Source organism: Lissotriton helveticus, chromosome 6 (assembly GCF_964261635.1).
Source record: "Lissotriton helveticus chromosome 6, aLisHel1.1, whole genome shotgun sequence".
NCBI classification, from domain to species: Eukaryota; Metazoa; Chordata; class Amphibia; order Caudata; family Salamandridae; genus Lissotriton; species Lissotriton helveticus.
The window spans coordinates 113,842,044-113,859,273 of NC_136067.1; the positions used below are offsets into that span (position 1 = coordinate 113,842,044).

Consider the following 17,230-nt stretch of genomic DNA (forward strand, 5'->3'; position numbering starts at 1 on the left):
TAGTGCCTTTTGAAGGCCTATCTGTGTACGGGATATTATTGCAGCATCGTCGGCATATAAGAGTATTGGTACCGACGAGCCATTTATTTTCGGATAGTCAACTTCTAGGTTCGTTAAAAAGTCTGCCACTTCGTTTATATAAAGATTAAAAAGAAAGGGTGCCAGGATGCATCCTTGCCTAACCCCTTTTTCTATGGGAAATTTCCTGGTGCATTCACCATTTTTGCCGTAACGGACCATTGCTCCTGCACCTCTATAAAGTTCCTTAATAAAATTCAGAATGGGGGGATCTAAGCCTAACTTAGTTAAGGTTGACCATAACAATTTGTGATCCAAGCAGTCAAAGGCCGAGCTTAGATCGACAAATGTCATGAACAAATTACCTTTTTTAGCCATCGTGTATTTGCTGGTTATTAGTGCCAGATTCAAGCCCTGCTCAACTGTGCCCAAACCTCTCTTGAAACCATACTGAAATTTTGATAGGACCCTCTCTTCGTTGGCCCAAGATTGTAATCTCGTCAATAATACTCTTCCAGCCACTTTCATCAGGGAATCGAGCAGGGAAATAGGCCTATAGCATTTGGGATCCTGTCTGTCGCCTTTTTTAAAAATTGGGATTACAATGGCTTCTTGCCACGTAACAGGAAAACCTGCTTGACTATAGGCATTTAAAACATTTGTGAGAAGCGGAGCCCAGAGGTCCAAACTGTCTTTAAATACATCGATGGGAATGCCATCTGGACCTGGAGCTTTTGAGTTTGCGCTCTCACAGATGGCCAGCTCGACTTCAGCAGGCGAGAAGACTATATTCAAAGGGAAGGTATCTATGAGGTAGGTTATCTCTGATTGTGGATCAATAAGATTTTTTACAGGGATTTCACTATGGTTCATTTCAAATAAATCGTCCCTTTTATATAATACCGTGGAAAAAATTGACCCAGACGTCCTCAGCTATCGCAATATCGAGGGAGTCAGTCCTACTTTCTATGAAAAATGGGCCATTGACTTCTCTTCAAAAGGAAATATTATCACGAAGGGCGCTAGCTCTAATTAGTGCTTCCCAAGCTTGCTTTTTAAGTTCATTTTTCCTATTTAAGAGAGCTTGTTTGTACACTAACCTCGCTTCTCTAACTAGCTTAATATCCTTTGGGAGTGTCTTTATGGCCTGCAATAAAGATGTGTGGGCTTTGGAACATGCAGAATTGAACCAGCGGTTCAGTTTAATCTTTTCCCTGTCTTTACATTTCCTAGTCAGTTTATCCTTTATGGTATCAGCTATCTTGCTGTAAGCCAGCTTAACCATCTCAGGGGAGGGGTCTTGCTCCAAGCACGTCATAAAGTGCTCCTGGTCTTTTGTTATTATATCTTTTAGAAAGTTTATGTGATCTACTTTTGCCCACTTCACTGCATAGCCATTTCTTTTGGAAAGAGAAATGGAGTGACAGTATAATTTATCAGGGAGACTCAGAGTGTGACCATCATCATGCAGGGCCATGTGCAGGCTGATACTAATTGGGAAATGATCGCTGATTGCTAGGTTTTCAATGTTGAATCCCTGGACGAGTCCCTGTCTATTATTAGATATCAGCATAAAATCAATAATGGTCCCCGCCCCATGTCCATGGAAGGTTGTTTGAAAATCAACTGCTGGCTCACAGAGTTCATTTGCATATCCAAGATCCCATTGGTGCATGAGTTGGTTTAGCATGTTGCCAAAAGTGGAGTGCTCAAAATGAGAGCTCGGTTCACCCTTGACATCAGTTATACCACAGATGTCCACGCCACTGTGGGGGCATAAGTGGCAATTGAAATCACCCATGATAAGGGTGCAATCCGCTTTTCCTGATCCCACGTTCAAGATATTAGTTAGGTCCTCAATGATGTCTTTCGGTTCTTCTTTCCAGATGTTATTATAAAGATTTATTAAAAGGAGGTTTATCCCCTCACCAACAACCGAGAGGCCTTGCAGGGATTTACACACTCTATCATTTGTCCCTTCCCATACAACTTTCTTCACTGTGAGTTTCACCAGATTGGAGATATGAGTACATAGCCCCCCAGAACCCCTGCCCCGATTTCCCTGCGTAGAAGGTGTAAAGATGGTAGAGAAACCCTCAATGTGCGACTCCTCCTGATCCCAGCATTCTTGGAAACAAACAATGTCATATTTACTTATAAAGGCTAGAAATAACTGGTCATTCAATTTCTTGTGTAGACCCGCGACATTCCATGAGGTTAAAGCCAGATTAGCTTTCCTCACTGTTTTTGAAGGTACTATTTCAGAGTGTTGTGGGCTCGCGCAGATCTCTACGTTGTGCCCTGGCGGGTCTAAAAAACCTTTGTGTATTGTTTCTGGTATGAAAGTTTCAGATGGCTCATTGGATGATGGGCAAAGAGGGTCAGATTCCAAATTAGTCAGGGTTGAAGTAGAGAGGGGCAGCTTCAGTTTGCACAAGTCAGATTTATTACTTAATGGAAGGCTGGACACAGTACCACACTCCTTGTTGGACCTTACAGAATGCCCTAGTGGTCAATCGACCATGTCAAGGCAATCATACCTATTTCTCAGGGGAATGCCCCTCCAACCATCCAGGTTATACTGATTTCTCCTTGGCTGCCAGGGTCTAGGTTCCCAGTCTCTCGATCTGTATCTATTTCCATTCCAGTGGCCCACTTGGTTCCAAGACCAGTCCATTCCCTCCTCCCAGAATTGGGATTCTGCATTATTGTATACATTCGTTGGTGGATAAAAAAAGGAGAGACGATACGCATCAATCCCCCCCTTTTTTTCTAAGTCAGACCAGGAGCAAATATAATCCGCCGTGGGGGAATCACCACAGCTGACTATAACACAGTCGCCCTGTATATTTTTTCTAGAATCCCCAATCCATGCTACTCTACGGACTGAGGTAATTCTACTAGAATATGAGGCTTGAAGAGGTCTGTTAGTACCTAACCACTGAAGGACCTTGTTACGGAGGGACCAAGAAGGTTCATCCGTGTTTTTTCCATCAGTTCAGGGACCCCCGTGAGAATAACTGTGTAAGGTGTCGCCTCAGGGGGGAGATGTATCGGCCGCCTAGGCCTAGCTCCTTTCTTGTTCTCCCCTTGGTTGTGTGGCCTGCACTTTTGGAGTAGGGTGTAATGTAGAATTTGGCTTGACTACCTCGGCAGAAACCTTCGTTAAACCTACAATGGGCTTAGAGGGCTTAGAGGTGTCTTGGATTTTATTGGGCTTTTCCTTTACTATCCCTGCAGAGGTATCAGTGATGTCATGTGCAGGTGTCTGCACAATCTGTGCGTCTGCAGGTTTTATAGATTCTACAATTGGGGATCGGGTATCAGTTTGAGCTGCTTTAAAAGGTATACCCGAGGCGTTGGATTTAACCCCCCCCCCCCCAAGTGCGTGGAGGCCAAGGTTTTCTGGTTGAAAGGTAAGGTGTTCAACTTCGCCAACTGTTTTTCAATATTCATAATGCTTTTTTCAACTGGATGTAAATAACGTTTAAAAAGCTCCCCCACGCTATTTACTAGTTGAGCATTTGAGGCACATAAGCTGCAAGTACCACTGGCCAACCGCGCGCTAGTTGAGTTCACAGGACTATCACAGAAATTAGGTAGGGGAATGTTGTTATCATTTTGTGGACCTTGTACAGAGTGAATTGCATCAGACGCCTGGGTATTTGCAGAGGGTGTAAAAGGAATAGAATTAAACTTGGTTCCGTTTGTGTTCTTTATCTTCTCTTTCTGTTTGGCTATGGCGCCTTCCCTCTTCCCTTTATCCTTTTTCCTTTTCTCAGATGATACCACATGGGTTTGACATTGGGATAAGTCTGGTGTTTTTTCTAGGTCGCCGGATAAACATGAATCAAGGGACAACTGGGTGGCGGATAAGTCGACCATACTAGGAACGGTGTAGATCTCTGCGACGGTTTTATTTTGCATGGCAGGAGAGGTGGTCGACCTTAACTGTGTTGGAGTTTGGACATGAGCGAGGGGGCCTAAAGAGGACCTCCTCGCTATTTCCAACTCTTGCGAAACCCTCCGCTCTAACAGAGATATACTTTGATTGATCGCCTCCTTTGTTCTGGTAATAAAGAGATCTATGGGGCCAGTTATTAGGGCTGTGTTCTGCGCAGTTTTATTTCGTAATGCTCTTGTGGAGGTCATTTCCTGGCAGGGAGGAGAAACAGCGCACGGAATCAGGTCGTCGTTATCGATCAGTATGGGTGACAGCTAGATGAGACCGGTTTCACAGTGCAATTAAATAACGCGATTTAAGTACAAATTGCACATAACATGGCCCAGTCCAGTCTTACCCGGTCTTGAACGGGCTAAAACGGGCCCGCCCTTGGCCAGGGCTTCGCCCGGCGTCCCGCGAGACGGGGCTGATGCGCTTTAAATGCGCCGCCTGGCGCTCCCCGGTGACACGGACCCCAGCAAGGGCTTCTGGGGGATGTAGTTTGCCCCTCGCCGGTCTCCTCTCGGCAGCCCCGCTCTAGCTGGAATCAGAGCGGTCAGGCTGCGGGAGACAGGCGGGCGGGTCCGTGAAGGCAGCTAGGGGTCTGGAGAGCTCCGCAGGACACTTGGAGCAAGACTTGGCATCAACAGCAAGGGCAGCAGAAATTCCCCAATATAAAAACAACAGAAACTTTCAAGGGAACCAAAGCATGTTTGAATTGTGGCAATTGCAACAGCATAATAAAAGGAAGCAAAATCAATCACCCCATGAGGGGCCATGAAATTAAACTCAGAGTGAATGCAACGTGCGACACATCAAATGTTATATATGCACTAAAATGCCCATGTGGGAAACTTTACGTGGGAAAGACAGAACGTCGTATTAAGATCAGACTCACAGAACACAAGTCCAACATTCGGTTAAAGAACACCAAATCTTCAGTGGCTGTACACTTCATGAAAGAAAAACATAATGTTTCACAACTTAAATTTATCATTTTAGAATGTGTCGCAAAAATTGAAGGAAGAGAAGATACAAAATTCCTTCTACAGAGAGACAACTTTTGGATTTACAAACTATCCACTCAAAAGCCATATGGACTCAATGATAGAATCGAATTCTCCTGTTATCTATAGTAATGTTTCCAAGGTGCCAATTGGAATAACTGTGATCACTGTTAACATGGATGTACCTTTCATCTGAATCACCATCACTGGTACATAGCACACCGCCATAGAACATCACCCACATAATTCACACACACCTGGGTTCGATTCCAGCTTTTATATTTTGTCTAAAACATATGTACCTTTTTATTTTTATTTTTTCATTTTAACACTACTCATTTTTCTTGCCAGCACATAACAAGCGAATTTTAAGATAATCGATACCGCCAGTTCCTCCACAAACAAGCATACTACACAGAGATAGTCTTTCTACAGCCACAGCACACCACGTGATCGGGACACACCCTCAAACACACTACCACAATGGCGAACACTTTCACAGTGGCGTCTTTGAATCGGAGACACACACCAAGAGACTACCACGAGGCCGTTAAACTTCATTTACAAGGTCAGTAAACATTACACGACTAACACAACAGACAGCTATACTGAAACTCGTATATACACGAACCCACGGGTGCTAATTCTTCGATCTGTCGCATTCATTTTTACAGCACATATGAATTAGGATCAAAGCAGGCATGTAAGTCCTAAACTTATCTTTACTTTTTTTTTTTTTTTAAAGAACCTTTATTGATGCAGCACGGAAATACACACATGGGCCTACAACCAATCCGGCCGGCCGCTATTCAAATCGGTTAAGAAGTAACATAGCATAAAATATACAACGGTCCGGAGTTCAAAGGCTGAGTAGCATCCAGGATATAACACACAATGAAGATACCATGCGATAGTAAGGATCTGAGATGGTTCATTTTACAATAACGAAAAATAAATTGAGAATCAATGTCGCATATTCACACACACCCCAATACAACTAACGAAAAGCAAAAAGTTATAAGCCAGCGATGTACATAAAGTGAAAAGGGCGGGGGAAGGGGTATACGAGTCAGGATAGATACAAAAAACACATAACAATCATAGCGAACTAGCCCCACCCCCCAAGGCGGAACACACTAAGGGAGACATGGAAGACGACGACATCGAAAAAGGAAAAGGGCAAAGGGCCATAGAAACAAAGAGAGAACAAAAGAACAAACCCATCCCCCAACCCCCAACCCTGAACCCCTGCAGAAGGCTACGGCCTATCCCCACAGCAGCGTGCTTGTCGCCCTAAATAAGAGACCCGAAATACAGAGAAGAAAAAGAGAAAAAGAAAGAGAGAAAAAATGTAGGAGAAGGGCACTCGAACAGGTCATCCGGCCCCTCCCACCACCGCGCGCAAACAGCGTGTGAACAGTAACAGTAGAAAATATACAAGTAGCAGCAATCACGTATAACTCAATCAGTTACAGCCCCGTTAAGCGCCTCTGAAATCACCGTCAACCATCTATGAGTCCCTCCATATCCCAGGCGAATTCACCCCTGGCCTCGCCTGTCAATAGTACCCACATTAAACCATCCCTCGAGCGGGAAACAAAGTAGCGCAAAGGGTCCGATTGCACCGGGAAGATCGGGCAGTGTCACAGCTCCACAGGATCCCAGCCACCGAAATGTCGCCGATGATGCATGGCGGAAGTCTTTATCTTTTTATTTCATTATGAACTCCCTGAACCAGACAGATAATCAATGTGATATGATGATGTATAATAGCGAGTGACATTCATGTTCTTATGTTTTTTTATTAACAGTATCGTCCCCTGATGAAGGGCAATGTTCATACCCGAAATTCATTGGATATGAAATAATATTGATAATGCATTATGTGTTGAAAATACTAAAAAGCAATAAGATGAACTTTGAAAAATAAATATTTGAACTGCATTTAAAAACGATGAAGTTGTAGTGGAATCCCCTTGTGATTGAGAGGAGAATCTTGAGTTCCCCCAGGGATGGTTCCAGTGAACCACTGGAATCACTGATATGTTTACTTAAAGGACGTCTGAGGGGTCATGACGTCACCTGTGGAGAACCTAAAAATCAACTAAAACACCAAAGAGAAATCAAAATAGCTGTGCACCCATCCAACTCAAAATTATTTCATGTAAAGGTTCCCATGGTCCCCCCTGCCTCTGGGACTTTTTTAAAGTTTGGAGAGGGAATGCAATATCCTCCACAATCAATGTTATTGAAAGTGTGTGACTTGTTACGTAGTTTTGTGGCTTATAGTGTGATGGTTTGGGTAACCTGCTTTTTTTTTGTTTGATTTCTTTAGTACTTGAGTTCCTTAACCCAGCCTACCTGGTTAATGTTTTTCAAACATACACAGTTATCCAGAAACCCTCTCTTCCTGGCTCTGCTTCCAAAATATCTACTTGCTACGAGGACGAATCTGATTAAGGTATGTTTTTACAATTTCAATCCTTTTCCTTTATAAAATAAAGGAGGGTATGGCGTGCCAGCTAATCCAAGGCACGCTATAGCTTCTGTGTGTAAAATTCTTAATTTATTTGTATAAAGGCCAAATCAGTAGAAAATGGCCAATCTTAAAAGTTATTGCTACTAAGGGGGTATTGCCCATGTATTTTGTACTGGACTGAAAATGAGACATTTAGCAGATTAGAGGTGAAGCTGTGATATATTGGAGTCATTGGTGTGAGCAGATAGACCTAGAGATTTGAGTAGAACCGCTCTTGCTGTTACAGCCACAGAGCAGGAGATTTGTGGGCTCAAATGAAGCAGTCACTGATGTAAGATCCGACTTTGGAATTCATTTGAAAGGACAATGAGATTCTGGGATTCTCATGATCACCAAGGGAGAGTAAGGAAAGAAAATCAAAATTTGAAGGAGTCTAACAATGGTCCAGGATCACTTGAATAAGGTAGGACGAGCAGAATGGCTCCCTCGGTTAGCCTTCTGAAGATTACAGTGAGACTAGATTAGGGCACAACTGTGAGGGGATTGTAGGTTTGGGCAGAGGAACACATCATATTATTGGCAGTATGCATAGGACTGATGAAGCCAACTGCAGCCTCTGCTGAAATTAGGTTAGGGAGATAGAGTTAGGAAACTTAATCATTGTGTATGTCATTTCTTAGAGGGCCCATTTGCTGAGAGCATATGGGGGAACCTCCTATTTAATTACTACTTCACATATTTTCCTCACTTACTGCTCAGCCATTTAATTTCTTTTTATCATTGCTAGTAAAAAAAACAACATGTAACATAAATAGTTGTATTTAACATATTCTTCAATGATAACATCATAAAAGAGCTGGCTACCTCACGCGCTAGAGGGCGCACGAGTTGAATGGCCGCCATTCGGTAAGGCTCCTACTCCCCGGACCAAATATCCTACAAATATCCTGCCAAACCGGGACGAAACCGAGCTGTACTGCGCCCGAATGTTGCTGCCACTCTGAGCTGTGATCGGTGAAAGTTTCGGAGTGATTCGAAGTTGTGGGGCGGCTGGCGGAGGCTCTGAAGTGTTGCCCGACTGCAGGACTGGAGCTGCGGTGGTGACGCTGACCGGCAACTGCGCGCAGGAAAGACCGCGGCTCGCCACGAGTGCAGTAGGCCCTGGGGAAGCGGAGGGGCTGCTGCTGGGAAACGCGAGCCTCGAGGCAGCCGAGGACGAGCGGACCACACCGTGACACAGGCCTGTAATACCCCCTCCCATGCCCCCATACTGAAGCGGTTGTCGGGTCCCGGTCCAAGGGAGACAAGGGCTGCTGATCTGCTGAGCATTAGCGCGGGGCCGGACATTGAGAATACGCAAGGCGCGTATATGCCGGGCCTCCCCCAGAGTGACAAACCGTTGGCTGCGCTCTTCCTGCCCCGGGAGGTGCTGTGCTGCGCAACAGGGATTTGGGAGCTGGGGCGCCCGGACTGCAGCGGTGCCAGCATGCGGTCTACCTGAACTGTGAGCCCCATACAATACATAGCGACTGTGGCGGAGTACTGCGAGGGGTGCGAGCGCAGACTGAATCACCTTGCCTTGGCCGAAGGTGGGCACATGAGTACCTGAGAACCCCACTGCAGCATCGTGCGGCGGCCGTAGAGGTGCTCTGTGTACATCATACGGCTGCCTAGCTTTGCCCACCAGCCCGTTGGAGCTGTGGCTGATGCAGTGAGGTGCCCCCTGGGGCCGGGTTAAGACCGCACTGGGATCGGCGCCAGAGCTAGGGTGGCGCAGTTGGCCGCAGTCCGGCGGTGGGGAGGCACACGGTATCCATCCGACGGGGTTGCAGCTACGCCAGGTACTTGCTAGTGTTGCTGGTGTGGAGAACGGAACAGAAATGAGAGAGCCACGTGGATAGGGCTGATACAAGCTCTGCCAGGGGAGCTGACCCTGTTTAGGGCTACGTGTATCTTGAGGCAGTAGTGAGCGCTCGGCGCTGTCCGCCTTGCTTGCTCACGGCAGTCGGGAGCGATGGGGAAGCCTGATACGCGTCAGCCTAAACTGACTTTTGAAGCAGCGAAGAAGGGGCCTAAACCGCCGGCTGGCGAGAGCTCCATGGACAACCCAGATCTACAGGCCGGTAGCGTGGGTCCCTCGGAACTAGACATGCTCCAAATCCTGCACGAAATGCGGCAAGGTTTTGCCACTGTTGTGGATAAGGTAGATCGTATGTCCTCCAGGATGGATGCCCTCGTCGATAATGTGGACCAACATGACGATCGCATTAAAGAAGCGGAGAGGAGAATATCGGAGGCAGACGACACGACGGCTAGCCACACCACGCAGCTGGCGAGAATGGACAAACTACTGCGGGATATTGCCGCTAAGAACGAGGATTTGGAAGCTCGGGGGGGCGACGCAATAACATCCGCGTCACAGGCATTCCCGAATCCACAAACACTGGGCGTATGGCGGACTTTATTGAGAAGCTATTGCTTACCTCTATAGGTGCTGAGAAGTTCTCTACGCAATTTATAGTGGAGAGAGCGCATAGGTCCCTCGGCCCTAAACCAAAACCTGGAGCACCTCCAAGACCCATTGTCGCACGCCTGCTGAATTATAGGGACCGCGATGTGGCGTTGCGGGCAGCACGCACTCAACAGGATTTGACATACAATGGTGTCCCCTTCTCTATCTTTCCGGATTTCACCCCAATGGTGCAGGAGCAACGGCGAAAATTCATTGAGGTTAAGAAAAAGTTGCGTGTGGCGCAAATTGATTACGCTCTGTTGTACCCTGCCCGCCTTCGGGTGACTCACCAGGGCAGACAGCACTTCTTTATGAACCCTCAACAGGTGGAGGACTTCCTAAGGTCATTGTGGAAAGGCAACAAGGGCGGACCGGAACGTGATGATGCTCGGCGAGAACGAGAGCGTGGCACAGACAATGAGGACTGAATCGTGTTGTTGTATTATCACAGACATTCCTGACTGTGGCTAACTCTCAAGAGGGTTATGAATGATGGCCTTTGCTTCGACTATTGACATGGTGCAGAAGACAGCAGTCTTGCAGTAGTCCCAGTGGTAATGTATGCCGGGGACCGCTCTCCTCCCTAGTTTAAAGCCTAATGGTGGAACAGGTCCGAAGGCGTGAGGGGGGGAGAGTGGTCGTGCTGCCCTCTGGGGGTTCCCCCAAAGGGAGTTCCCCTACAGGGTATTTTGTTATTATTGATGATGTTGGGGTGCGGAAAGGGGTGAGGGCTGGAGGGAGGGTTACATGTACTGGCAAGTTGGGGTTGCTTCAGTGGGAGGGGGTGGGAACTCGAAGGATGCAAGGGGGGGGGGGGAGTCGGTTGACCAATATCGTCAGGGCACTATGCAGGCACAACACACGACTGCAAGGAATGGTGGTGATGTTGGGTTGGTCCCAAAATTGGTGACATTGTTGATGTGGGGATCGAACTGTTACAATGGACACTCCAGGCGATACTAGGAATAGGCTGCTGACGATACTATCATGGAACGTGAGGGGCCTTAATAATCCAAGAAAATGTAGACAAATATTGTCTTATTTAGACAGGCACGGAGCACAACTGGTGCTGTTGCAGGAGACGCACACCCCTCCGCACACCACTCCCTCATTTGCAAATCGATGGGCAAGTGGCAGGTACTTCTCTTCCTACTCCTCTTACGCTCGAGGAGTTGCAATACTGATTAAACGTAATGTCCCGTTCCTGGGTAAAGTAATTGATGCTGCAGGAAGATATGTGATAGTCTGGGGTAGACTAGGAGAATACACGGTCACGGTAGTGAATTGCTACGCTCCCAATATAGATGCACCCAAATTCTTTCTACTGTTGTGGGGTAAGATACTAAACATAGGATCTGTGCATGTAATCTGGGGCGGGGATTTTAATGTGGCACTGGTCCCTATACTTGACAGGGCGGATGGACTGGTACAATATCACCCTAAATCAAGAGAGGTTCTGCAGGGCATAATGGAGGAAGGCTTGCTGGTAGACAGCTGGAGACACATACACCCCCAGACGCTAGAGTGCACACACTTCACTTCTCATACAGGGACCTGGGCGCGGTTGGACTATTGTTTACTTACACATCACTTGGTGGGCACTGTGTCGAGTGTGAAACACCAGCTCGCACGTACTCTGACCACTGTCCTGTGGTTGTTACCCTGCAGGTTCCGGGCATGGACTGCCCCAGACCGCATTGGCGTTTACAGCCCACGGCACTACGGGATATGGTCTTTCGGGAGGAACTGCGGGAGGACATAGCTGATTTTTTCCCGCGAAATCAGGGGTCTGTCGAGAGTGTTGATAATGTATGGGAGGCCTTTAAGGTCACTAAGCGTGGTGTGTGTATTGCAAAGAGCTTTGGGGTCTTACGGGACATTCAACGAACGATCGGTAGATTGGAGAGCGAGTTGAAAGATCTGGAATGTCTCATGCAGCGGGGAGATAGTCCGGGAGTGCAAGCTGAGTTCAGAAGTAAACTAACGGAATATGAGAATGAGGCGGAGCGTGAAACTCGATTCCGAAGTAAATATTGGAGTGCCAGACGATATGGGGAGGGAGAAAGGCCTGGGAAGTCTTTAGCCGCCATTATACGGAATGGCTGAGGACCCATCACTGTTCTAGAGATAGTAGATAGCAATGGGGACATGCGGAGGGACAATGCTCACATAGGGAAGGCATTCACTAGTCACTACACAACACTATATACCTCCTAAGCCACGATTAATACAGACTTTGATTCTTTTCTTGGTGACGTTGCCCTCTGCTGGTTGAGCGACACAGACAGACAATTCCTGGGATCCCCTTTGGAAGTCGATGAAATAAAAGATGCTATTATGTCCCTGAAAAATGGGAAAGCACCGGGATTGGATGGTATTCTTGCGGAATTTTGCAAGTGCTACATTGATATTATGGCGCCGGTGCTACGCGAAGTCTTTGAGGTGTCACTTGAGGTGGGGGTCAATGCGCGAGGTGGTTGTCACTTGTGATTCCTACCGGCCGCTGTCGCTTAACTGTGACGCGAAGATATTGGCTAAGGTTCTGGCCACTAGGCTATCGCTGCTCATGACTCGCATAGTACTACCGGATCAATCGGGATTCGTCCCATCGAGGGCTACGAGTCATAACCTTAGGACCCTTTTCTCCCTTGTCAACACAGTGGCACTGGAGGTCCCGTTGGCTGCAGTTCTTTTGGATGCTTCCAAGGCTTACGATTCAGTAGAGTGGTGTTACCTGTTTACGGTGTTACGGAGAATGGGCTTTCCCCCTATCTTTATGGCCTGGGTGAAACTGTTATATACTGCGCCCACGGCGTCGATACTAGTCAACGGGCATCTTTCAACTGGGATTTCACTTACGAGGGGCACTCGGCAGGGGTGCCCCCTATCCAGTCTATTGTTTGCCATCGCAATAGAACCATTGGCGTGCAGGATCTGACAGATGCATGATAGTGCTTTCCGGTGTTTCCAAAGACAGATATCTGTGTCACTGTATGCAGATGATGTTACCCTCTACGTCAAAGACCCACAAACGAACTTGAATGCGATATTGCGAGAATTCTTGGTGTTTGGTAGAATATCGGGCGTAAAAATAAACTGGAATAAGTCCCAGTTTCTGCCACTAACGCCTGCTGTGACCAAGTTTCCATTAGACTTCCCGATTGAATGGTGTGATGATGACCTGAAATACTTGGGGGTGCGGATCTCAAGAGATAAGGAGGAAACATTGCGCATGAACTATGGCACGGCCGATATGAAACTGAAAGACACCGTTACACGATGGATAGCTTTGCCCCTGTCTATGGCGGGTCGCATCTCATTGATCAAAATGGTGGTACTCCCACGTTTTCTTTTTTTTCCTAAATATCCCATATTATTATTTTTTTTTAAACTCTGCGATCAGAACTCATCAGGCTGGTATGGGGAGGGCGGCAACCTAGACTTAAATGAAGTGTGATGATGCAACCGTACGCTAAGGGGGGGTATGATATCCCTGATTTTGAGGCTTACTACCTCAGTGCCCAGGCACACTTCCTTCACCACTGGTTGAGACCCACTAGCTACATGCCGCAACTAGCGGCCGAAGACTGGATAGCGCACCCACTGCCTCTGACTGGCATTGTTCATGGGCCGGTTGAGATCCTGGACATGCACCCCACAACAGTTTCCTGTACGATAGATGCGTGGCATAGAATACTCCGCAGACTGCAACTCCCTTTGCTGTATGCACCGCAAATGCCTTTGACGTATCATCCACGACTGTCAGTGTTGCAGGAGAAGGGGTTCCAACTCATGTGTAGACGACCGCAGAAATCCACATGGGGAGACATGTTTCTCAATGGAGTATTCTGCACAAGGGAGCAGTTCTTTAGTGACATTGACCCCACTCCCTTGGAGGTTTTTTATTATCTGCGGCTTTGAGAGAGTTGAAAAGTCTTTTATCTGAATATCCTAATGAACCTGAGGTAGTTCCTCCGTTGACCACACTACTTAACAGCACTGAAGGTGCACACCTGGTCTCTGGCCTATACGGAAGTATACGGTCGCACACCTTCGAGGTTGGTGGGAAGGCGCGAGGATACTGGGAACAAGACATAGGGGAGGCTATCCCTGATGAGGCCTGGGAGTATTGGTGCGAATTGACTGGCCGAATCACGTCCAGTTGCAGATTTAAAATTATCCACTATAAATTTCTACATCGCATCTACTATACCCCTGCACGGAAACTACGGTTTCATTTGGCGGACTCAGACTGATGTGAGAGGTGTGGGCAATCAGGGGCCGACTTCTTCCATCTGGCCTGGCTTTGCCCACAGGTTGCGGTCTATTGGGAACAGGTACATGGTGCGGTGGAGAGTATGTTGTCTATTACGCTGCCTAGGGATCCATTGCTATTTTTATTGGGACACACACCACGTATACCCAGAGCGCACAGGAAATTTATCGATACTGCTCTCCTTTTGGCTAAGCGGAGATTGGCGTGTCGATGGGGGAGGGGGAGAGCCCCGAAATTTAAGGAATGGCTCCAAGATATGTTGCATAGTCTACAATATATATGTTGAAACTCTACCAATAAAATCTAGACCGGCGGATATCTGGGGGACGCAACAGTCCTACACATCGCAGAAGGAGGCAGACGGGGAGGAAGGTGGAAGCCAGCTGGATGCTGGTGCCCCAGAGGGCCATGGGGGAGGTGGAGGAATGTAATCGTTTTGAATGCTGCTATTCCGTGTGGTAGCCCCTTAAGTATGAGGGGGTCGAAAAATGTTTCACTGTGCTGGACCCTGAGTTTCGAGAAAACATTGAATGCCTATTCTGTTTGGACACATACGGGTGTTATCACCGACATTTCATTAACACATTTGTACAATATCGCCCCATTGCATGGATCTGTATGTACGGGATAGTCCCTTCATTTACTGCCCTACTGTCTTGATTGCCTGATTGTATATTGTAACAACGAAGTGCCTTGCTGAATGCCCAACTATTATGTATGGAAAATGTTATAAATAAACGTTTAAAAATAAAATAGAAGATCTGGCTACCTTAGGGAGCAGGAAAATATTTGTTGATTGGGCTCCTTTTGGCGGGTTGTTGAGATGCTGTTAGGACTGCCACTCATAGGTAGCAGGGGATGTTACAGAGTCCATGATAGGTATTGAGATATTAGATATTTGCTCTAGTGTCTTGATGGCAGATGTTGAAGGTCCGGTTGCTGAAATGTGTGCCCAGGTGAGGTGACAAAAGTGAGTGACAGCAATGATATAGTTGAAGTAAACAAAGGATATACTAAAATAAAGAGCACGGTGAGGGTACTAGAATCATGTGCACAGCAGGATATTCATTAATTCTTATTATCGATTATTTCAAATAAGTCGATACTCAACTTTGAGCAGCCCACCGTTAACACTGCTGTTAAACAACAAGAAATATATACAGAGGAGTATCTCTAGTATCAAAGGGTTTAAGCAAGACCTATCTTTGCCATTAGAGAGTAATCCAAAACAAGTATGAAATAATTCTATCCCAATGCAGTTGTGTTTTCTTCTTGAATTCAACTTTATTATCTCATATGCAGACAATACAGCCTACGCGTTTCGTCCCTTCAGGGACATCATCAGGGCTCCTCAGAAAATTGGGAGACTTTTCCCATTCTTTTTTCCAACTTCAGTTTGAGAGAGCAACTTCTCGTAATCTTACACGTTACAATTGGTTGCGTAATTCTCTGGCATCCACTGTCCAGGAGTAACCTTCCTCGTATCTTTGGTATTGACTAACTGCTTCCCAAACCATCTGGTGGCCAAAGAACAATCTAGAGTTCACTATAATTAAAACAATATATATTTCCAGTTGCAAAGACCCTCCTGCAGTCTCCTACAAGGTCCTGGATAACCTTCCTCTTTATCCTTACTGTGTCCAATACGCCATTTCAAAACCTCAAGTTATACGAAAATAATTCTTTATTGAACCCAATCCTTATCATGCCCCTTGATGGTTTCACTCCTGATGGAAGACTCCCTCCTATAATGTCTCTACGGGTCCCAGTGTCCCATTATTCTTCAGACCCCTTCATTAGTTCAATGCACCGCAATATCCAGTGTTTCCCCTTACGACTGATACCATGATTCAAGTCGTCACGACTTGAATCATCGGGCATCATCGGGCATGATAAGGATTGGGTTCAATAAAGAATTATTTTCATATAACTTGAGGTTTTGAAATGGCGTATTGGACACAGTAAGGATAAAGAGTTTGATTTTCAGTAGTTTTCTTCATTTAAGCAAATCAGGGCACACACGTAACGTAATGTGGAGTGAGTTCCAAAGGCGTGGGGCTACATAGGCGAAAGATTTGCCTCCCGCACGAAGCATGTTGACCCGGGGTACTACCAGCAGAGCCTTTCCACTGCAACGTAGAGATCTGTAGAGATGATAGGGGACAAGACTATCGGTCATATACTTGGGTCCACTATCATTAAAAGTTTTGTGAATCAAACAGCACATTTTAAACTTTATTTGATTCTGAATAGGAAGCCAGTGTAGACTTTTTAGTAATGGCCGGGAAAGAGTCCCGGGTGGTTTATTTAAAGCCATTCGAGCTGCTGTGTTCTGCACTACCTGGAGCCTATTAAGTGTCCCCTCATTCGCTGCACCCAAAAATTCTTTGCAATAGTCCAGTCTAATAACTACCAGGGCTTGGAGCATGGTTTTGCATGCCAATAAGGGGAGAAGATTGAACACTCTCCATAGGAGTTTTAGCAAAAAAAAACAGCTACCTGAGACAGCCGCCACCTGCTCCTTCATAAATAGAGAAAGGTCCAAATACACTCCTAAGTTTTTTGCCTTGTTCGTAGGCACAGGAGCGGGGCCTAATACTGCCGGCCACCATTCTGGGACCAGAGAAGTTGAGCTTTGCCAAAGAGAAGGAATTCTGTTTTGTTGGTGTTCGACTGGAGTAAGTTCTTTGACATCCAGTTGGAGATTGCGCGCATGCCCTGTGCAAACAACTGTTTGGTAGCATCCGAGTTGTTATCAAATAAAAACAGGATCTGCATTTCATCTGCATATGAGAAGAGGACAAAGCTGTGATCTCCGATGTTCTTTGCCAGGGGAGCCACTTATATGGTAAATAACGTGGGACTGAGGCAGGATCCCTGTGCGTTGTTCCAGAAAACTGTAAAACCACTGAAAGGCAGACCCTACTACGCCAATTTCCGTCAGTCTTTGTAGCTGTCTAAGATGTGCTACAGTGTCAAAAGCTGCGGATAAATC

At 46.4% G+C, this 17,230-nt stretch overlaps 1 protein-coding gene across 5 annotated transcripts in view; it reads left to right on the plus strand.

Moving 5' to 3' along the window:
* Positions 1-17,230, plus strand: part of LOC144762305 (exportin-5-like) — a 2,106,094-nt gene that overhangs the window by 527,860 nt on the left and 1,561,004 nt on the right. For all 5 annotated transcript variants that reach the window (XM_078647454.1, XM_078647456.1, XM_078647455.1 and 2 more), the window contains exon 11: positions 7,304-7,429. In XM_078647454.1, the coding sequence (XP_078503580.1) occupies positions 7,304-7,429 (126 nt within the window). The remainder of the gene's footprint in view (positions 1-7,303; positions 7,430-17,230) is intronic.